Source organism: Pseudorasbora parva, chromosome 10 (genome assembly GCF_024679245.1).
Source record: "Pseudorasbora parva isolate DD20220531a chromosome 10, ASM2467924v1, whole genome shotgun sequence".
NCBI classification, from domain to species: domain Eukaryota; kingdom Metazoa; phylum Chordata; class Actinopteri; order Cypriniformes; family Gobionidae; genus Pseudorasbora; species Pseudorasbora parva.
Genome location: NC_090181.1, coordinates 8,155,171 through 8,178,026, shown reverse-complemented (window position 1 = coordinate 8,178,026; position 22,856 = coordinate 8,155,171). Strand labels below are relative to the sequence as shown.

Below are 22,856 nucleotides of genomic sequence, written 5' to 3'. Positions count from 1 at the left end.
AATAATGCTTTCATGCAGTGACTTCTGGGTAGAAAATAAATATTTGGTTAAATGCTACTTATTACTGGGCATTTTAGTTTTATTAGCTATTGTCATTTATTAGTATTAAATGTATTCAATTTATACACTACAATTAAAAAGTGTGAGGTTAGTAAGACTTAAAGGAACACTCCACCGTTTTTAGAAATAGGGCTTATTCAACTTCTTTCCTACGATTAGATATGTGGGCAAATGCATTTTTGTCTCAGTGCATGCATTGTTTTAGTTTGGCAGGGTCGCTGCTAGCCTAGCTTAGAATAATGAATGGAATCCTATGTTGCCAGCTAGCATGTCCCGAGTAAAAGTGATCTCTCTCTCTTTCTCTCTCTCTCTAGAGCGAGCTTTGGTGAGAACTAAACAAATATTTAATTACTACATCAAGGCGGGCGTACACTCGTGAGATATTGCAGACGCTACGAGTCAGTTAATTTGATAAATCGCATCAAATCAGCTGGTACACGACACGACTGCACTGCAAGCTGGCCGCGATCACACGAGCTTTCGCATTAAACACAGAGACTGGAGCTTTCAATGTTGCTGCTATCGCTTCAGATACAAAAAATAAAGAAAAAATACACATGCAAATTATTTAATAATAATAATAATGCGTTCGATTTATATAGCGCTTTTCAAGGCACTCAAAGCGCTTTACATTGAAGGGGGGAATCTCCTCAACCACCATCAATGTGCAGCATCCACCTGGATGATGCGACGGCAGCCATATTGCGCCAGACCGCTCCCCACACACCAGCTGATTGGTGGCAAATTTGGCCAGGATGCCGGGGTTACACCTCTACACTTTATCGAAGGACATCCTGGGATTTTTAATGACCACAAAGAGTCAGGACCTTGGTTTAACGTCTCATCCGAAAGACGGTGCTCTTTGTCAGTATAGTGTCCCCATCACTATACTGGGGTGTTAGGACCCACACAGACCACAGGGTGAGCAGCCCCTGCTGGCCTCACTAACACCTCTACCAGCAGCTACCTGGTTTTCCCAGTTGGTCTCCCATCCAGGTACTGACCAGGCTCAGCCCTGCTTAGCTTCAGTGGGAAACCAGTCTTGGGCTACAGGGTGATATGGCTGCTGGCATTTTGTTGAAAAGCATGGACCAGTGGACATTCCTTTCAACCGAAACAACCAGAGGGATAGAGAGGGCTCGCGTGAGTGAGAACGAGCCACTGAGCTATAGCCTAATAATCCTCATAGATCGAGCATATGTGACGTGGTTGTGCATGTTGCCTTCAAAAATCGATCAGATGAAGGTCTCTCAGGAGACAGGAAGTGAAGCTAACATTAGATTCGGATGTGGCTTGATGCCTTCCAGCCTTCAAATGTGTCCTCCAATGGCAGCATTTCTCAGGTTTCGGACGCAGCCATTGCCTTGGGACTATATTATGGGGAAGCACAGCTTTTAGTGCTTGTAGTTTTAAACTTTTTTAAAATGTTTAGTCGACTATTAGGAGGCAACCCTACAATATTCCTCTAATCAATGCAGTAGAAGAGACTTCTCTCAAAAACACTTAAAACAAATTCTTACCAATAATCTTTGAACCGCAGTGTTGGATTTCACCTTTATGATTAGCGCATCAAACTAATCACTAACTAAACTGTCAAAGGGCTTTCACAACTGGAAACCAAATATCACAGCATCTGATCAAGAATGTTAAGCAAAACAATGAACTAGCCAAGCAAACTAGACAGCTCCATGCTGTCACACATCCAGCTGTCCGATCTCTGAGATTTATTGAGTATTAATTTATAATGCTATAAAGGATGTAATGGCTGTCATTAGTTGGCCACTGAGTGATTACAAACTTAATTTCTAATTCACACTCATCAATCAACATGGAATAGAATTTAAACATTTAAAGTCTAGCTTCAAGCAGCTTAAATCATTTGAATTCCCTCAGATTTACTGAATGTAAAGTTATTTTTGTGTCTGTCACTGGAACCGCATACATACTCTTTTTAATTATTTGGTAATTAATAATTACCCCCCAATGGATAAGTAGATTCATTTGCTTTATAAATGCCTATAATTCGCAAAAAAGGCGATGACGATTTTCCTCAGACATGTTTCTGCTACACACAGCCAGTGTAAATACTGTAACAAAATATGTTTGAACTACAGTGCAGTGTGAAACAGGCCTCTGTGTAAAATTATAAAACAAGCTTTGAGGTGATCACTTACAGTTTTTGTAGCTCATCGAAATGTGATACTGTCGTAGCCTAAAAGAAAAAAGAAACGACTCTAATATTAATGTCCACTGACAAGCAGAGACAGATTCACCCTCATCCACAAGCCTACACACATACCTGAGTGTTGAGCTGAGTCTGAAGATTATCAATCTGAACTTTCAGCGTTTTGTTTTCATTTAGAAGATCCTGCAAACGACAGCATTATATGATGATCAGCAGCGATATAAAATGTAGACACGTTTCTGTTGAGATTGAGGAGTAAAGTGATTAGTAAGAAGTACCTGGACTTGTTCCTGTAGTTGGTCGTCAGGCTGCATGGTGTGCGTCGACGCCTCCAGCAGTTGCCTGACCTTCTGCTCCAGCTGCATGACCTTCTGCTGCTCCTGCTCCTTGAAAAAGATTGAGTCTTTCAGGCTGCTGTGAAGATTCTGGATCTCCTTGTTTTTAGTGGTCATCTCGCTCTCCACAGCCATCAGCTTATTCTGCAGCTCTGAGATGGACAAAGGAGAAACGTGTTGAGTGGCCAGTGCAGAACATTTGATGTCTTTATGGTGATGTGCGTGCATTTCTACCTTGTTTAGCGGCCTGGAGCTTTTCTCTCTCTGAACTCAAGTTGTGTAAATAGTTCTGCAGATCTTCCCAACTACGTTTCGCATCCTGCAACAAAAGATACAAAACCGTTTAGTGTTAGGGATAAGCTAACTGAATGTAGTGACACTTCAACAGGGTTTTTCCATGGTCAAAAGTGGTCTTCAGTGGTGGCGGACGAACATGATACACAATAAATTCACATTAAATTGCACATTTATATACGGTTGTCAATCCAGAAACTTTGCAATGTGTAGAAAGCGAGCAATGATTCTTTCCATTATAAATCACTGAAGCTGTATTTAAACACATAAATCAGATCATAAATAAAAAGTTGGTTAAACATTTCTGTTTAAAATCACACTGATTTTGTTTATATCTTTTTTGAATAGTTTATTATTTGATATTTAATTGTGCAAAATGTATTCAATTATTCACGTTGACTTAACTGAATTAAGCTGACTTAATAATTTAATACATTTCACACAGTTAAAGGTAAATGTTGTCAAAAATAGATATAATTATTTTAAAATCTGATAAATATTTACAATTGTTTTCTTTTTTATAGAACAAATATTTTAAAAGTACTATTAATTTCTTTGAGCAGTTTTGACTGCAGCTTTAAATCATAAGTATCTTGGCAAGCTACATTGGTTTCACATTAGTTTCCAAAACTCCAACTGAAGGTCAATTAGCACATCTGATCATGAATGTTTAAGCCAAGAAGTCACACTTCTAAATTACAAAGTAATTAGCTATTAATTGCACCTTGCACATCATAAAACATGGCTAACTGATTTTGTAAATGCCTTATTTGGTGTTCTAAAAATAGTGGGATTCAGTTCAAAGATGTGTATTGTGCAATGGCTTTGTGGGTGTGATGTGATCAGCACCTCCAGTTGGGACATATTCTGCTTGTAGTTGACCTCTAGACCCTTCCGCTGCAACTCTTCCTGCTGAAGCTTGTTTTTGGTCTCCGCTAACTCCTTCATCAGTCCGTTGTATTCCGAACGCAGATTATTCAGCTCTGATGACTGCCTGAAAACACAGTAAATGGAAACCATCTAAGTTTGCAAAGATCGTGGAAAATTCCCAGTGTTTCCACCAATTAGTGCTTGAAAAAAACAAATATCAGTGCTCTAAAGTGGCCATATTATGCGGAAATACATTTTCTTTAGTCTTTTGATAGAAAATAGCTTGATGTTCTATAAGAATATTTTTGAGAAAACTTGCACGTTTATTTTTAACAAGGCCCCTGATGATTTCAGCTTAAAGTGCCCCAATTTTGCTTTTGCAAATATTACCTTTCATGCAGTGTGTAACAGCTGTTTGTGAATGTTAAAGATAAGTGTTAAAGATTAAAGTGCACAACAAATAAAGTTATTGTCTCCTAAAAGAATGAATCAATTCAAAAACGACCTACACGAGTCGTCAGCAATTCCAGTTTCACTTCTGTAACATACCTACATAGGTTTGTAACAAATTTGCATAATGCCAGCCTATGGTCTTCATTGGCTGTTCACGAGCGGTGTCTATTTTGCCCCGCCCTCAAACACTGTAGCTGTAGAGTTTGGTTTGTGTTGTCGAGAAGGTGTTGTGAATCCAGCGCTGCGAATCCACTTTACTGCACTTCAAAATGATGAGGATTTGTGCTGGAATAGGCACAGGTAAAACTGATGCCATTGTTAAATGTTCATATAAGCACTGAGGAAGCCTCCGCAGCTGAAATTCAGTTATGGCAATGGCCGTTTCGTTTTCAACTTGCGAAGTAGACCAGACTAGGGCCCTGCTTACAGTAGATAAGGAAGACACATCTCTGTTTGCATCGGGTGTTTCAATACATGTTCCTTTTTTATCCACATTTTGTCTTGATTTTTCGTCTGGTCAGTTGCTTCCCATAATGTTTGAGCATTAGGACAGTAGGCGGTCTTTTGCAGCGGTTCGAAAGCATTCAATCACATGAGCATTTACACTACGAAAGCAATCCGGTCGAATGCCTTTCTAACTACGTCTTGAGGTGTTTAAAAATTAACAATTCCAAAACATTTTAGACTGCGCTTAGACCTGCATTTAGCGTTGTCCACTTGTGATAAACAGGGTCATCTGACTGATCAGAGCAGCGCAAGCTGACGGAAAGAAGGGGTTTAGAGAGACTGAACATTTAAACAAGTGTTTTAGACCTTTGATGCATGTACACCTGTTGTAGGAGACCTCCAAAACTAAATTAGGAAATTTTGAAATAGCATAATAGGGGCACTTTAAAGAAATAGTTCACCCATGAAGGACATTTCTTTCATCAGTTAATCACCTTTATATATCATTCTAAACCCATAAGACTTCCATTCATCTTTTAAACATAATTGTATAAACATAAATATTTTTTATGAAACCTGATATTTTCTATCCCTCCATATAGTCCTTTCCACCAAAACTAAAATAATATTTAAAAATGCTAAAAACAAAAAGTTAATCTTTAGGGTTTCATAAAAAATATCTTCATTTGTGCTTTGAAAATGTGTCTTATGGGTTTGGAACAACATGAAGGCGAGTAAGTAAGTCCCTTTTAGCAGTTTGTGCAGCACATTTCAGCATGGATGTCATGTGAAAAGCCCATAGTGTTTAATTCCAAAAACCAAAGAAAGGCTGGAAAATGGCCATAAAAAATAAACTATGAAGATTTTTGGCACACAAATGGAAAAGATGTGGGACTCACTTGCTCTCCATCTGATTGGAGGTGGAGCATCTCTCCACAGCATCTCTCAGGATGCCGTTCTCCTGCTGCAGTCGAGCGATCTGACTGTCCAGCTGTTCTCTTACCTGTTGGAACTGCAGAGAGAAAGTTCGCTTGTCATTGGATGTTCTCACACTAAGCGTAATACGTCAAGCATGCCTCCTTCTGCTATTTCAGCGACACAAGTGGTCAGATCAAATTGCACTATGCATGACAGTCTTATCAGTCAACGAGATTGATTACCTTAATCTGCATCTCCTGGTAGCTCTGAGCTTTAGCCTGCAGGATGTCTTTATCTCTGGCAACACGATGTTCATGGAGCACAGACTCCACACGGCCCGTCTTCTGCTTCTCCGCCTGCAGTTCCTGAAGTACCATTCAATACATTTCTAACATCAACATCAAATCAAAGCAATGCTAACACAGTGAAATTTTGAATAACTGCAGCATGCTTTTTTTACTTTGCAATTTTTTTAAACCCTTTCAAAATGTAGAAAACTCTACTACTACAATAGCTAATAATTGCTGTTACTTGTTAACTATTCAGAACCTTATCTTTCAGAAAATTAAATTCATTTTATGAGCAATAGAGGTGTTGAAATCAATCATTGCATCGCAATGCGGTTGTGGATGAATCTGCATCGATGCAGTAATAGACCAAACTCGATTATAGCCTACTGACATTTCTCTGACTATGTCACATTCACACTTCTTGCGCCAGCATAAAACACCGGAGGGAGGTAATAAAAGGAGAAAAGCGAGTAATAAAAAATTGCACCCACTATTTTAACATTTACAAGTGTGTGTGTGTTTGTGTGTTATTGTATCTTAAGTACACAACTTGACAGTTTCATGTGCTTGTAGTAATTTACTAGTGTTTGTTCGTTTTAAATGGTCCTGTCGTCTGCTGTGTTCAGACTTAAAGGTGTAGTTCACTTTAAAATTGAAATTAGCCCATGATTTACTCACTCTCAAGTCATCCTAGGTGTATATGACTTTCTTATTTCTGATAAACACAATCTGAGTTATATTAAAGCTGCAGTCCGTAACTTTTTGCACTCTAGTGGTTAATAAACAGAACTACATGCACCTTGCGGAAGAACATTGCAGCTGGACCTACTTCTCTCTGTTTATGTCTATGGAGAATCACGCAGGGACTGTGCTCCTCCGCAGCGGTACCTACCAGTCTGGCCTGAAATGGTCCCAATATAAATACTTATTATAAGTGTACCATAATGATTCAGTGTAAGACAAAAACACGATTTGGAAAATGGATTCATGTTGTACAATTTTCATTATATAATTTTTGTAAATATTGAACACAAAGTTACGGACAGCAGCTTTAAGATATCCTTACAGTTTCAAGCTTTATAAAAGGCAGTGACGGGGTCCATTGAGCTTAAAGCTCAAAAAAGTGCATCCATCCATTATAAACGTACACCACACAGCGCTGGGGGGTTAATAAATACCTTCTTAAGCAAAGCCATGCATTTGTGTAAGAAAATTATCCAGATTTAAAACTTTATGAAGTCAAACATCTAGCTTCTACCAGACCACCTTCCATATTTAACTTACAAAAAAAGTAACTGACACAGCGTAACTGTAACGTCAGATTTTGCGTAAGCTGTTTGAACTGTGAAAGGCGTTACACTTTCTGCACAAGTTGAATCCGGAAGGTGGTCCGCCGGAGGCTAGATATTTTACTTTATGACGTAATAAATATGGATATTTTTCAATTCAGAAGGCATTTATTAAACCCCTGGAGCTGTGCGAAGTACGTTTACAATGGATGGATCTTTTTCTTAAGTTTAAGGATAGAAAGAAAAATGTCATATACACCTAGGATGGCTTCAGGGTGAGTAAATCATGGGTTAATTTTAATTTTAAAGTGAATTAATCCTTTAAGTTGTGTTTGATGTTTGCAACATTCAAGAAGAGTACTTTCCTGGAGCAGATAAAATAAAAAGGGTATTAATTTATCTGACTGCTTGTATTCATTGAAAAAAAATTAACCATGTGCAGTAAATTAACAAAACTGAGGATCCAACTCATCGTGATATCAAATCGTTGACATGATAATCTTAATCAAATTAAATCGTGAGAATGGTGATCATTCACACTCCTAATGAAAAGGTTTATTTTATATGAGGTTTGCCATTTTTGCAAGAACAAATTGTGGCAGAAACACTTTACACCCCTTATTTGTGCGATTTGGTTATTTTCTAGTAATACACCTAAAAAATGTATTTAAATAATAACCAATACATCAATGTTCTAGTAATACAGTTGAAAATGTAATGAGATTCTTTTCTTGATATATATGAGAAACTTATTTTTGTTCATGGAAAATGCTACATATATTCAAACCGGGAAGCTTGGTACTCACTTCAGGAAACATGAAAGAAATAAATGACTAACCTGGCTTAACTGTTTGACTTTGCCCTTGGCGATGGACGCCTCCTCCTGTAGCGTGCTCAGAAGACGATCTTTCTCTGCGAGCTGCTGGGCCGAAGGCTCAAACTTAGCTGCAGACTAAGAAAACAAAACCAGAAAAGTCATCAGAAACTTGACAACTCAAACTTTCACTATTGAACATATTTAATTGCTGCATGACAGCAAAACATAAATAAAAAATAAAAGTGAACCTCGTCTTCTAACCTTGTACCAGTTGTCTAAAGCATTGGGACTCTTGTCTCTGAGCAGCGAGACGAGACTGACCACATCGGAGTCTGACAGCATCAGTCCACTCAGACTGGCCAGCAGCTCCTTCAGCTTCACCTCAGAGTTCTCTGCACAAAAACAGACACACATCAGCCACCTCTTCACACCGCAGGCCGTCAGGAAATTTAATTTAAAACCCTCCGTAGGCACCATTTTATGCTGCCGCCTAATATGCCTTCTTAGGCCAAATTTTAAGACAAGATTGCATCCTTCATGGAGAAGGTCATCTTATTATGCTTAGCAAGAGACCAAGTCAAAAAAATATTCAAGACGGTGGAGAATGTGGGAGAAATGGAGATTATGAATATACTTAACGAGCCTCCTGTGGTGAAAATAAAGTTTTAAAATGTTGTTTATATGTCCCTGTGGTGTTTTTAATATGCTTAAAGACAAACTGTGTGTAAATTCATAAGTCAACACTATTATTGAGTATTTTCTCCTTAAAACTGCAGTGAACCAAAAGCGGTTTAAAGTCGCTGGTGTTCCTGACGTCACAAACTACCTTGTAACCAATCACATCAATGTGTAGGTAGGCTTTAGCATATCATTAAATGCTGCGAAGCAGAGGAGTCTCAAGAGAAGCCAGGTTATCCTGGTATATTGTTCTGTTGATGTGAAAAACTGGGTAAATAAGCAATATAGCAGGTGAATTATGTATATGATGTATATTACGATGTTATGATGTCTTTTTTCACTAACATTCTGTGATGTTAAAAGCATTTCAAAGTATGCTGATTTTTAGAAGGCAGATGGAGTTGGCAAAAGGGAACATGGTTTGTGTAACATTAGTAAGACATTATTAGCTGTTTGATAATGTAGTCAAGCTAAAGGCAAATCATATCAATTATCGTTTGTGAAGAACGATACTGTTGAGCAGTGAGTGGAGCCAGGGCTAATTTGCATATTCATGAATCCACGTATACTAAATGAAGCAAGAGTGTAGAGTTGCAATCAAGCTATTTTTTTCAAAGGAAAAAAAAAAACTTTAAATATGTAATTTTGGTGATCAAAGACGACTTAAGGGATAAAACTACATGACTACAGGAGGACTTTACAGGGGGATCAATATAAATAGTAAAAAAAAAGATCTGTCTATATTCCCCATATATTATAAAATGTTTGTGTTCTACTGTAAAATGTGCATTAAAAGATGCCAAGTACCTTTGTTGGTTTCACTCTTCTGTTTCTTGCCCTGTTTGGTGGGGGCAGGAGCAGGAGGCGGCGTCTCATTGTTTTGGTTGCTCTGGTGGTTTGTTGGGGCAGCGAAGTCAGTCTGAGTGACCGGGGCAGAGGACTGGAGATGTGCCTCATCCACTAAAAACAAATATGACCACAGGAATCATTTAAGGAATAAGTTATGCAAAACTAACATCGTCTCATCATGTTTTTCCAAATGTGATAACACTTCATCTACGGAACACAAAAGAAGTTTAGAAGAATGTTCATGTGCTCTTTTCCATACAATAGCAGTGAATGGGGACAAAAAAAAGCCTTTAGAGCATTTGCCTTGAAAATATTTTAAGAATATGCAGTTTAAATATGCATGAATGATGAGCTTGACCAAGTCTACGCACACAAAGGCAAAGGCCCTTGGCTAGAAACTCTACACAGTTTGGAGTCAGTAAGATTTTGATGTTTTTTCTCACTGTTGACTCGACTGAGAATTTTATTTAGTTTGCCTGATTTAGGTGTATTCCTACCGGTGACAACAGGTTCCAACTTCTGCTTCTTCTTTCTACGCCCACTGCCGCTAGAGGCGGTTGGTGGTGCTGCTGTAGCAACAGGGGCGGCTCCATCCTGTACCTTCATCTCCATGATCACAGGCTCCTCCTTCAGCACAGGTGGAGACAGATCGGGCTTGACCTCAGGTGGATGCTCTTCTGTGTGAAAAGAGAGCTAGATATCTTCAGAGGGACATGAGAAGAACTTTAAAAAAAGAATGGGTCACACGTAAGGTCCAGTTCACCCAAAAATAAAAAATTCTGTCATTAATTACTCACCCTCATGCCATTCGACACCCGTAAGACCTCCGTTCATCTTCAGAACACAAACGAAGATATATATATATTTTTTTAATCCGATGGCTCAGACAGGCCTTCATTGACACCAATGTAATTTTCTCTCTCAAGACCCATAAAGGCACTAAAGACGTTGCAAAGCCCATCTCACTTCAGTGGTTCTACAATCATTTTACAAAGCGACGAGAATAATTTGTGCGCAAATTTTTTTTAATAACGACTTGTATAGTGATGGGCCGTTATTAATCAGCGTATAGATTCATGATTCGGATCGCCAAAGTCAAGTGATTTCAGCAGTTTGACACGCGATCCGATGAATCCGATACACTGATTCATAACATACTTTTTTTTTTGCACACAAAAACTGTTATTGTTAACCCCTAACAGTTTTTGTTAGGGGTTAACATTATGAATCAGTGTATCGATTCATCAATCGGATCGTATGTCAAACTGCTGAAATCAGGTGACTTTGGTGATCCGAAACACTGATTCAATACACTGATTCATAACCATTCGAAGCTTTGTTTTGAAATCGGCTCATCACTATACAAGTCGTTATTTAGTTTTTTCGCACACAAAAACGAATCTCATCGCTTCATAAAATGATTGTAGAGCCACTGTAGTGAGATGGGCTTTGTAACGACATCTTTAGTGCCTTTATGGGTCTTGAGAAAGGAAATGACATTGGTGTCAATGAAGGCCTTTATGAGCCATCGAATTTAAACACTAATATCTTCATTTGTGTTCTGAAGATGAACGGAGGTCTGACGGTTGTCAAACGACATAAGGGTGAGTAATTAATGACAGAATCTTCATTTTTGGGTGAACTAACTCTTTAACTATGACTTTTGCTTCAAACTCTTAATTACTGCTAAATTATAGTTAGTAAGGTAGTCATGTTTAGGTATTGGGTAGGATAAAGGGATGCAGAATAAGGCAGAATGTGCTTTATAAGTACTAGTAAACAGCCAATATATAGTAATATGCATGCTAATAAGCAACTAGTTCATAGTGAGAATTTGACCCCAAATTAAAGTGTTAATTTAATTAATTTGATAAAACCAAATATTGTGTGGCTTGCCCATGCAGAAGTTGTCATATCTCTAGGGTGTTGCCATGCTGCATCTTTTAAGTTAAAATATTTAGCCAAAATCTTTATTTCCATTTTGGAAATCATTAGCCGAAATCATTGACATTTAATTAGCGCTTCCCTGATGATGCATTTTTAGGTGTCAGTGTCTATTTTGTGTAGAGTTGAAGCAACTTTTAATAGACTTCACAGACTCAAAAGCATCGCGTCTGAGGCTTACAGAAATGTTACTGGACCAATCTGTGAAATTAAATGCATCATTTACATGTGTTTTTAAGTGTTGCCAGTTTAAACGGTCAAGCGATTTGAAATTGTTCAAGCACAATAAGACATGAAAGCCTAATATTCCTGCTGCTGTCTGTGCCCTTAAATCAAACAACAAAGAAAAAACACTAACTGCTCTTGACCACTTACATGGCATTTGCTTGACACACATTAATATTTGTAGGTAGTCCACTCACCTGACTCACTCTTCTGCTTCTTGGCTTTCTTTTTGCTGGTAGTTTCAGCTGGGATTGGTGGCGTGGCTTGAGGTTTCGGTGGGCTGGACTGCTTGGTCAGCGTTATGGCTTGCTCTTTACGAACAGCAGGTTTGGAACCATTGACTTCAGGTTCTTCTGAGGCAGGTGGAATAGTTGGTGTGGTACGGGAAAGGGGTACAACCATTGGGGCAGCGGTTGGAGAAGCTTTTGGCTTCTTCTCTTTCTTCTTCCTCTCTCTTATCCCGGACAGAGGTTCTGCCAGGATTGGAGCAGCAACAGGTGGAGGAATGGGTACCGCCTCAGAATCCTCATCATTTGAGGCAGGGCTGGTGGCATCAGATGTATCGAAATCCCTCAGTTCTTCCTCTGACTCACCGCCTCCACCTCCTCCTCCTCCCGCTCCACTTCCACCGGTCTCCTTCTTCTTGTTCTTCTTTTTCTCGTTCTTTTTACGAACCTCTGGCTTGGCAGGAGGCAGTTTAAGGTCTTTTTTCTGGCGGGCCAGAACCTCATCATAGGAAGTCTCTTTCATGAAGAGCCAGAAAAAGAGGAACATGAGAGCGATTACCAGCGACGGTGCCAGGATGAGAAGGTACTGTGAGTCAGCCATGTCCAGCGCCATTCTTAAAGAAAAACAAAGAGCAGAAAGACGAGGTGAGCGCAAATGTTCAATCCAGCAGGATGCATGACAACAAGGCCAAACAAACAACTGAAAACTGCCATCTACTAATTAATACCTTCTATGTCAGGAGGAGTGCAAAACTCCTTGAGGGCCACAGCGCTAAATAATGCTGAACGATATTCTGTTTTAACATCGACATCACGATGTGCGCATGAGTGATAGTCACATCGCTGGAACATGCGATGTGAAGGGTCGTACTCGTAGCCCATGGTGTATTAAGAGAATGGTAGCACACAGTAAACATGAGTTTGTGCTGGGGTGACATGCACGTTCCGCATGCCTGCACAGTGATTGGTTCAAAACACTGACAAATATTGAGTGTTCATCTCAGATTGTGAACAATGACATGAAGCACAAGGGTGCATCGGTAATGTTATGCCGCCTTCACATGCTATCCGAAATTTGATCATTCCTATTTCTGAAGTCATGTTTATGAGCTCATCTCATTCAAATGTTGAAATGGGAGGGTGTTCATGTGCAATTTTGACCTAGTAAACTCGTATTTACGATAATTACGATAGCATGTGAAGGCAACATTAGAATTAGCAAACAGGAAGATTGCATTATACCAGCTCCCGCTACCTTCACTTCACTAGCAGGGTCTAATTCCAAGCAACAGAACTACATATAAAACACAGATCACCCCTTTAAATTGAATCTCATTGTCATCTCTAACAAGATGAAGACATGTATCGTTAATCTGCTATCAAACTACGCTGTTACCACAGCCATTTGTTGTTTTACTTTTTTTGCCTTTTAAAGATATAACAGAATGCCTCAGGCAAGCAAATTCAGCACACTTTCATTAGAAAAACGAAAAGAAAAGCATGGCACACTTATTCAGCAAATTGCATAAGATGTTCTAATGCGGCCAACCAACACTTTTCATTGACTCGCCCAGAACGCCTCCTCTTCTCTGTTTGACATCATCTACTTTCTTTTACTCTAAAAAGCACGCCGCCTCCATATCTCTGACTTGTTCATTGCACCTCCAGCCTCTCACAGTGGTATGATCCAATTAGTAAGTGTGCTGAGGGCAGCAATCTGGTTTTACTTATTGACACCGAGCTAAGTACCTGTTTGCAAGTAACACTCACTCTTGCACGTCCACTTTTCTCAGCATGAAGAGAGAAGATATAGGAGCAATATGATTACAGAGCTAAATCAAAACACAGCTAAAAATGCCTCTATCATAAAATAAAATAAAAAATGACAACATTTCTTTGTTGAACAGATGACACCGTGAAGCTACGCCAACCCAGAGCGGTCATTCAAGACACCCTTGCTAACTCAATTGACATCCTAAACTGAAGTGCAGAGGGGCTTTGCAAGCAACAAAAATATCCAGCCGAGAAAATGTCACTAGTATGCTGACGCCGAGTGGTCTCAGATCTGAAAATGGCACTGACTCCCCCCTCAATGCTAATCTGTCCAAAGCTTACCCATTAAAAGGCCTCAGTGCAGACTTAAGAAAAAAAATCTGTTCAGGCTGAATGTCAATCTTGGGCCTGGTTTATATTAAAGTCAGTGGAAGAAAACAGCTGCTGTGGCTAGTGGTTTTCCAAAGTTACTAGCCTCTCAGCAGTTTTACTGGCCACAATCTTGCCATCCATACCATGGCGAAAACTGCCATATAAATATTTTTAATAATTTGGTATGTATATTAGGCTGCTGTCACTTTAAGATAAATTTACAGATCCATTATACCGTTACACGTTTTTGTCAACTGTTTACGTTCACTTAAAGCATAACCAACTGTGTTAATACTCACCAAGACCGCCATTTTTACATTATTTTGTGTGTATTTGACTGTTTAGGAGGAGCAATAAGCAATGAAAAAAAGAACTCAATCAATTTAGTATTGAGAGGCGGCTTAATGTGCACGCACTTTGGGTGTGAAAAAGTTTTTAGCTAACAATAAACTAAAAAAGTTACACAGTGTAGCTTTAATGTCAAGCCGCCGTTATAAAGTTACTCTCTGTGCGTTCGCTTGGTGGCTGGTATGTGATAATTGTTGCAAACTGCTGTAAGCTAGACCGATTTTAGAACATCGTATTAATAAAAGCTGGATGATTTGTGTTGCTAAATGGTATGTAACTAATTTTCAAATTTAGTTTGACAGAGAAAAAGCTTTATTATTGTTACTACAAATATAGCTCTTTAATTTTGCTGTAGCAATGAACAGTCATATATGTATTCACTGAGGTTAATAAATATTAATACTGTAACACATGAATTGCTCATTGTTGTAGACCCCCCCCCCCCCCCCCCCCCCAAAAAAAAAAAAAAATCAATGTCGACAAGGAAAAGACAGCCTCCTGATGGAAGCCATAAAAATGGACGTTTGGTTGAGTGCTTTTGTACAAAATCCAAGCATACAGAAACAGTGTGCTGGATGACCTGCCTGCCCTGGCTGAATTCTGCCTTCAGGACAGTGAGGAAAACCAACGACAAGAAGCACCAGGTCCTGGAACGGCCTTCTGCTCGCTGTCTGACTGAAGTCTGTTCGGTTCAGCGTGTCCGAGAGATCCACTGTGCTGGGAATCCGGATAAGCGATTACAATACAAAAATACATTTAGGAGCACAGTTCTTTTGCAATTTCCCAGGAGTCCTTAAAGAGGCCATCAGTCTAACATTCTCCATTTTCCGGTCACATCTCACAATGTTACACAAATAAAGAAGAGTTCACATGCATTGATGTCATAATCTTAACAAGCAATTAGTCCCAAGACAGAGAGAATCAGGGTGGAACTGGAATGCTTGTCATTTACTAAATTCTACTGTCCCGTTTGTGCACATTTATTTTATATTTTGTCTAATCTAATTATGCTTTCAGCTACAAGAAAAAAAGCAGTACTGTCAGCTTTGTCCATTCTACAGAATTCTTTCAGACATTCTAATTATTTTAGTTATCAGTTATTTTAACTTGCAATAATATATTTCATATTTTAAAATCATATTTTACCCCAAACTTTTGAATGGTAGTATACATTTGATGCTTAACATTAATGGTTTCCATCCACCTATTTTTATGCACATTTTGGGATATTACATTTAAAAAAAAAAAAATTTAAATACATGTTCAAAAACTTTGAGTGAAACATTTAACGGATAAATTCCTTGATGTGCACAAAAAAGACACGTGACTTTGCAATGGGATGGCATAACTGGACTAACAAGCCGATTGATCCAGTTACACAGAATCTGAAATGCTGTTTTGGTCATTGTGAAATGCCTGAGTTTGTCAAAGTGGTTCAGTATATTACCTGCCAGAACAGACAAATGACTGTCTGTAGTAGTTTCGACTACACTCAGTTGGACTGACAGCATGCATACTTTTTGAAGTGATAGTATTTTAATTGTGAATAGCAACTTGCAGCTCTAATTTAGTTAGTTTAGTGTACAAAATTACACATAAATATGATAATAATGAAAAAATTGTGCAAAAGCATACTGAATTAAAGGAAATGAAGGAAAGGAATTTTGGAAACATGCAAGACGGGACAAGCAGCTGCTGAGAAAAATCTGCTCATTGCCCTTACTTGCATATTCCTTGTTAAATAAGTGGAAACACATTTCTTTGGCTTCACGTGTGTTTGATTCTAACAGCCCTGTGAGCAGAGAACAAAGTGGAGATGGGTGTGGCGCGCTCACTTGCTCTGAACTGCGTGTACTTTTCTTTGTACTGCTGAGAGGAAAACGAAAACAGCGGTGTGTCTGCGAACGCTGCCACAGGATGAGGTGTTCAGCAGGCAAATCTGTGAAAGACTGCTGCTTTATGTAGCTGGTGCCACATTGGACCTGTGGCCTTGTATCTGATCAACCACACTTTGCCTCTCTCTCATCTGGATTCGTAAGCACCACGCCTGGCTATGTTCAGAATGGCATACAATCACTCTACTCTCACTATTTCGGCAGTGTGCAGTACTTTGCATAGTATGCGAATTGTCTGCATGCACTGAATACCCGGTTGGTCTCCACGATGCAATGCGTATACCAGAGCTTACTAGACAGGGTATTGTATCCCACAATGCAACATACTCAACATGACCTTCTATTTCCAATATGTTGAATAAACAAGACGTAAAGTCAACTATAATTTTATTTAAACATCTCGTTATTGGTTCAGGCTGCCAAAATGAAAAAATGTTCTCAATTAATTTATTAAAGGCACAATATGTATGATTTTTAAATAATTAAAAATCGTAACACTAAACTAAAACTAGAACAGCGTGATATATATGGAGTTGTCTTGTGTACATACATTATCCCAAATGTTTCCAAGAATGTTTAAATCCAGAGAAATTTTTTAAAATGTCCGTGCGTCACCCATCAATGACATCATACTCACTTTACCCGTCACTTGTTGTGTTGTCACGATACCAAAATTATGACTTCGATATGATACCATAATAAAATACCTCAATACCAATACTAAATCGATACCATGGTAAAAAAAAAAAAAAACAGTAAAAGTAATTGAATAATATGACAACAGAACTTATTCATCATTCAAAAAATAGGCTTAGGCAGCATGTTCCTGTGCTGGTTTTTAACCATTCGCTCGTCCTATTGCTGGCATAACTACATGACAGTGTGAAGATCCTTACAGAGATCACATTATCAATCATGCAATAACCTTTCACTTCTGAACAGGTTGGGATGACCAAAATCTTATGATACGAGCATTTAATATTTTTAAATGTAATTTTATAATTATATAGATTTTTAATTGTATATTTGTTTTTCAAAATGAGCCAACAATGCAAATTATAAACTATATGACAAAAGCAGTGCTTTATTTTTCAGCAAAAGTTTCACTCTATAATTTACCTATACACTGATTCTTAATACATATATTTAAGTTATTAAGCCAAGCATGTGGTGGTTTTCCATTCTTCATTGTTGTTTGATTAACATTAAAATCACACAGAATATTAGGTCCAGCCCTTTAAGACCTCCAGGGATTTAATTACCTCAACTGTATACGTTAACTAAAGACATATCCAACTGTTTTTACCTGAATGCTCGCCAGGCCGTGCATTTTTATATATTTTTGACCATTCAAACCCAAACAATAATCCATGAAAGAACTGGATCGATCGCATGTTGTCTGAAAGGCGTGTGCGTGGGCTTCAGGTCAGAGTCCGGCAACACGAGCACGTCCCACGCTGCGCTTTATTTTCTCATGCACTCAAATTTCTGTTGCTCTCTTTGTCATGTGCTGCGCGTATATATTTAACTCTTCTACTTCCAATGTTTAGTGAATGGTGGAAGCAGAGCTCTGCAGTCTGCACACACGTCACTCCTGACATCTGCTGTCACACATCCACGCAAATTAAGAAATACAGCTCATATTAGTGCCGTCCAACTTAAAGTACCGGTACTAATAAAATTCCATATCATACCGTTTGTAATAGCAGGGTATCGCAATACTTTTCTAGTACACGGATACAACTGTTTGGATAATTAATCGACAGGAAACTAATGATTATTATAGAGCTCAACACAGTTAGTCTTATTGTTTAAATTGCGTTTTTTTGATTTAGTACCATGTTTTATCATGCCTAATATCGATAAAGACAAGAGTAGCCACCGAACAAACACACAGAGTATAATTAGAACCTAACTTTAAACACACTCAAATGTATCTAATATGATAAATAATAGACATCTAATAATATCTAATGATCTAACAGACAAAAAGCGGTGACTGTGGCATAATAAAACCTCAGCAAAATAGAGTTTCAACGCTAGTTTATTGGTCGAATATTATAATATAATCAGCTGATATTTGCCATTTGTATTTTTGTTTTGCCACGGTGTCAGAACTTTTATTTTGACATCACTGAGAACAGCTGCATTTTCCATCTTCATTAGGTTACTGTCTCTGTTAACAAAAAATATTATAGCGCTAATATTATAGAATTACACCAACAACGTTGCCATTTAAAGTATAACTTTTTATATCAATTTCAAATAATACATTTCAAATGATTTATTTCTAATTTAGTAAATATTACGGAAAATAACCCAAATTTAACTGCAGCAATTGCCATGTACTTTAAATTAAATAGTGCAATGTATGAGGATTTTCATTATCATCTGCGCTGGCCATCGAAAAATCCATATCAGTCGACCACCAATCCAGTTACTATTATTTGTTCTGAAGAGTTTAAAACAACCAAACAGTCTCTCCGATGCATGTGCAGCCAAAGAAAACCCTTTGTTTCTAAGCCACAGGAAGTAAAAATGAAGTCATCTGCTAGTCTTAATTACGTAAACTCCTCTCTTTGTTTATTTAAATACACACTACTCAGAACAATGATTCAGACAAAGAGAGGAAACTAAGCTTACATATTAATGCAAAGGCAGCATGGCATGAAAAGAACAGCTCCACACCAATTTAAACCAAGCACTTGGACAAAGTCTCTGAAATACTTCAATACACTAATTTCTTATCTGTAATAACATTTTGTATGGAAACAGTATGTTACATATCCTTTTTGTTTTAATAACAAAATAAATCACATCATAATTGAAATAACATCATACATCCCAGCCGAGGACCATAATTAGATACTTAAGGTAGCTAGTCAGAGACAGGAGGAGCAGTCATTTTTAAGAGCATTTGATTGGACAGAAGTGTGTACACACCCCTGAGTGCAACAGAGTGCAGTCCACACTTTCAGTGGCCTTCGTTCCAAAAGTACTTTTCCCATAGAAATAGTTTTTTTTAATGTTCGTTAGAGTTATATCCTTAAACAAATCAAGTGAATCACAACATAAAAACTTTGATTTGAAGAAACAAAGCATTTGACAACCGACAACAACAAAAAACAATGAGTTATTACCGGCTTTAAAGAAGAAATGCAAATGACAAACAAAATAAAAATGATGGACAAATGTCCTGTGTGCTGTCAAAGTTAGTGTGCTAACACATGCAAATCATTTTTTCAGTTTAACACATTGAAAATATTTAACTGATGCCGGACAAATAACCCAACCAATCTGTTTTTTTCTGTTATCCTTTGGCTAGCGTTACATTATATGATCACGCTCTTATTCATAAACGTTTTTAAACCACTCAAGTGCGACGACAAAGAGAATGCGTTGTCTGTCAATGTTCTGACACAGACACACATACACACACACACACAGAAAGACGTGCGCCAGTATCATGCACACAGACAGCGCACCAGAATCGAGTTCTCAGAATTATGCACACAGAATAATGCCATAATGCCCGAGTTGTCAAGTATTCTCATAAGAGTAGTTTAAAAGAAGTTAAATAATGAACTTAAAGAGTTGTGAGAAAAAGAGATGCGCTTGACGGCGCGTCAAATTTGCGTCATGTGCGGCAGATCTTAAAGTCACAGCAGCCACTAATGATGTCTGTCATTAATGTAAATCAAAGAAGAAAGGTAACAGAATATTGTAGCTTTAATACGGATTAATCTATATTTAATTTACAGTCTTCTTAACTGTTAGTCTGGAAACCTGTACATTACTTTATCCTGCTTCTGTTACACTTTTGCAGGAAGCCAGGAACCAATCACAGACTGGCTTATCCACCTGGCGCACTATTTGCGGGTTTAACACGATGACGGATAGAGAAGTGATGGGCCGTTAACTATTCAGCTCACCTCTTGTGGTCTGATTGGCTGAAGGACTATCCGATTTCGAACAGAGTAATTTAATTTATGCTCATGATCGCACCTCTTGTGCAGTAGAAAATAAAGAGAAGACTCCCCAGATCAATGTTTAGTCTTAAACTGAGTTTGGTCTGGTGATAGTCAGACAACTTAACTGCATTAATAAATGTAGATTTTCACCATAAATTCCACTGTAATTTATAAACATGATTTATAAAATAAGTTATTTTGGGCTAGTTGTTTCAAAAGATATACCATCAAATAACAACCTTGTAGCTCACAGTACACTCTTAAAAATAACGGTTCTTAAATGGTTCTTAGGCAGGGTGTGGTTCCGTGAAGAACCTTTAATATCCAAAGAACCTTTCCATAGCACAAAAGGTTCTTTAGACTATAAAATGTTTAGAAAAAAATGGTTCTTTAAAGAAAATGGTTTTTCTATAGCATCACTGTGAAACCCCGTTTACTGGCACCTTTCTGGCACCTTTTCTTAAGGGTGTATGTCTGTCTTTAAAGTCACCATTAAATCAAAATGGACAATGCTCTTTTTTAATGGAACATTGCCATATTTATTATCTGTGCACATCGTTATTTTTTTAATTCATGTGCCCAAGTGATCTTTAATCAAAACAACATCTCTTGCAGCTCATCTCTTCTCTGATGGTGTGTTTACTGGCGCAAGGGACGGGACAACCTGTCACTCACATGAGATTGACCAATAGCAAATAACAATGACTCAATTAATTCCCACACAATATTTTTTCTTTGCCAAGAAGTTGTTTTACTCTGATGTGTCACAATAGGGTACAAAAGTACTAAAGCTTTGTGTTATTGTTACAAAATCAATTCCCCTTATGGAGGAAATTAATAGGATTTATAATTCCTGGAATCTGACTGTTGCAATCTAAATGAGTCATTATATATTTTAGGTTTATTTTCCTATTAGAAATGACCGTATATTTTAAATATACAATCAACCCAAAATGTATTCAGACACCTTCAACATTCTCACATTATCAGTTTATTCACTATAGTTTCAAAAATGGTAATAAAATGTGACAAAACTCAAGAGTTAAACGGTGTCAGAACTATGTCGGATAACTTTGCTAGAAAGGTAGGCTGTGTAATGTATTACAATCAACCAATCAGCTGATAAATTTAAGTTCACAATTAGACAATACCAATTTAGCTCAACCAATGCTTCATTTTGTTCAGTCTGTGGTGTAAAAGGTCACATTAGCAATTAAAAAGAAAAAAAAAATCATGGTCAGGTCAAAGTGTCAAAATAATTTTGGTCCCAAATGTATATCAATTTTACTTGTAGTCACTGTATGAAGTATTTTTGGGTGTAATGTGTCAGAGTTTATTTTATTTTGCCCATACTCATTTACATAAATGACTAGGAACTATAAAAGACTAGTAAAAAAATTATATATGGTGTCTAAATAATTTTTGGTTTGACTATATCTGCGGGAAAAAACAGTATAACTTATGAGCGCAGCAGATAATAGACATGGATTAAAAGCCACTAAAGTACAATTTTGATTTCATGGGGTCTTTAAATAGCGACTGGGACGCATGTAAGCTTCCTTCTGTTTCTGTGAATGACATGTCATTGCGCATGCGCTAACTTAAAGCGACTACGGTATTTAAAGCCACCCATTTACTAGTACTGACAGATAATCCTTTCTGTTGGCCACATCGAGGGAAATGTGCAACGCACCAGGGCTACTTAAACCAAGCCAGCGACAAGGGTGACAAGTTAAGAAAAAACAATAGATTATTTTCATTGTGAGGTGCATACCACCAGAGCTATAAAGTTCACGCCTTAGCGATAACGATACATAAGGTCGGTACAAGGAGCAAAGTCCTTACACCTGTCCCTCGCTAAAATGACTTCATGGTCGTCAGGATTTGGTCGAGAGCTGGCTGACACCTCATATTTGACTGACCAACTAAACAGCAGCAGAACAACGTATGCTGAGACTGTCCAGTCACGCATGTTTCTGAGCCTGACAGCGAAAGGAGGTGAAAAATAGCAGGAAAGTGAGAAGGCATATCCCCAGCTCTGTCGCACTGATTAGTATCACTAGCTTAGCTTTAGCTGTAAAGAGGGAGGCGTGGATTGCTCGGACATCATCAGCTTGTTCAGCAGGTTTAAAACCCCCGTGCAAAGCACATACGTAGCACGATCGTGAGCCCGTGTCCTCTTGGATAGGATCTCAGGTCTTCATCGTTTAAACTCACACCCTTGTCCAGTGCGAGGCTGCCTGTGCTCCGACGGCATGGCATGGAGAAGGATCTGCGGAGTAAGCGGTGCGCTAGGCCCCGTGTGATCCGCTCCATCCACTCACGCTTCACTTCACTATCCGTTTATAAAGCGAGATAGAGCCTATGCTTCACGTACCTGCGGTGGTGTCCTCGCTTTTAATGTTATTGTCGGGATGTTAAGGGGAAGCGCTGTGGACTGCGACTCCGGCCCGGTTGTAGGCGGCACGTCTGCTTGTTTCGCTTTGACAGGGTCAGGTCAGTGTGGAATGAAACGCACAGTGAGAGAAGAAGACGGAACTCTGCCAGAGACCGGGGGTGACGGGTTACAGAATTCTCGCGAGAAGAGAGCTCAGGAGGGCTGGTCGATTCCGAATC

The 22,856-nt window shown here is 38.4% G+C and overlaps 1 protein-coding gene and 1 pseudogene across 3 annotated transcripts in view; both read right to left on the bottom strand.

The window, feature by feature from the left end:
- Nucleotides 1-22,800, bottom strand: part of ktn1 (kinectin 1) — a 47,716-nt gene extending 24,916 nt beyond the window's left edge. For 2 of the 3 annotated variants that reach the window (XM_067455035.1, XM_067455037.1), the window contains exons 1-13: nucleotides 22,618-22,798; nucleotides 11,852-12,495; nucleotides 9,983-10,162; nucleotides 9,444-9,596; nucleotides 8,220-8,350; nucleotides 7,980-8,093; nucleotides 5,805-5,927; nucleotides 5,544-5,656; nucleotides 3,724-3,868; nucleotides 2,815-2,899; nucleotides 2,524-2,732; nucleotides 2,360-2,428; nucleotides 2,235-2,272 (exon numbers count right to left, since the gene is read on the bottom strand). In XM_067455035.1, coding sequence (XP_067311136.1) covers nucleotides 2,235-2,272; nucleotides 2,360-2,428; nucleotides 2,524-2,732; nucleotides 2,815-2,899; nucleotides 3,724-3,868; nucleotides 5,544-5,656; nucleotides 5,805-5,927; nucleotides 7,980-8,093; nucleotides 8,220-8,350; nucleotides 9,444-9,596; nucleotides 9,983-10,162; nucleotides 11,852-12,494 — 2,003 coding nt within the window. In that variant the 5' untranslated portion in view covers nucleotide 12,495; nucleotides 22,618-22,798. Of the gene's footprint in view, nucleotides 1-2,234; nucleotides 2,273-2,359; nucleotides 2,429-2,523; nucleotides 2,733-2,814; nucleotides 2,900-3,723; nucleotides 3,869-5,543; nucleotides 5,657-5,804; nucleotides 5,928-7,979; nucleotides 8,094-8,219; nucleotides 8,351-9,443; nucleotides 9,597-9,982; nucleotides 10,163-11,851; nucleotides 12,496-22,617 lie in introns of all 3 variants that reach the window. The other variant, XM_067455034.1, reaches the window with a different exon arrangement.
- On the bottom strand, nucleotides 1,015-1,131 carry LOC137091701 (5S ribosomal RNA; annotated as a pseudogene).
- Nucleotides 22,801-22,856: the final 56 nt, after the last annotated feature.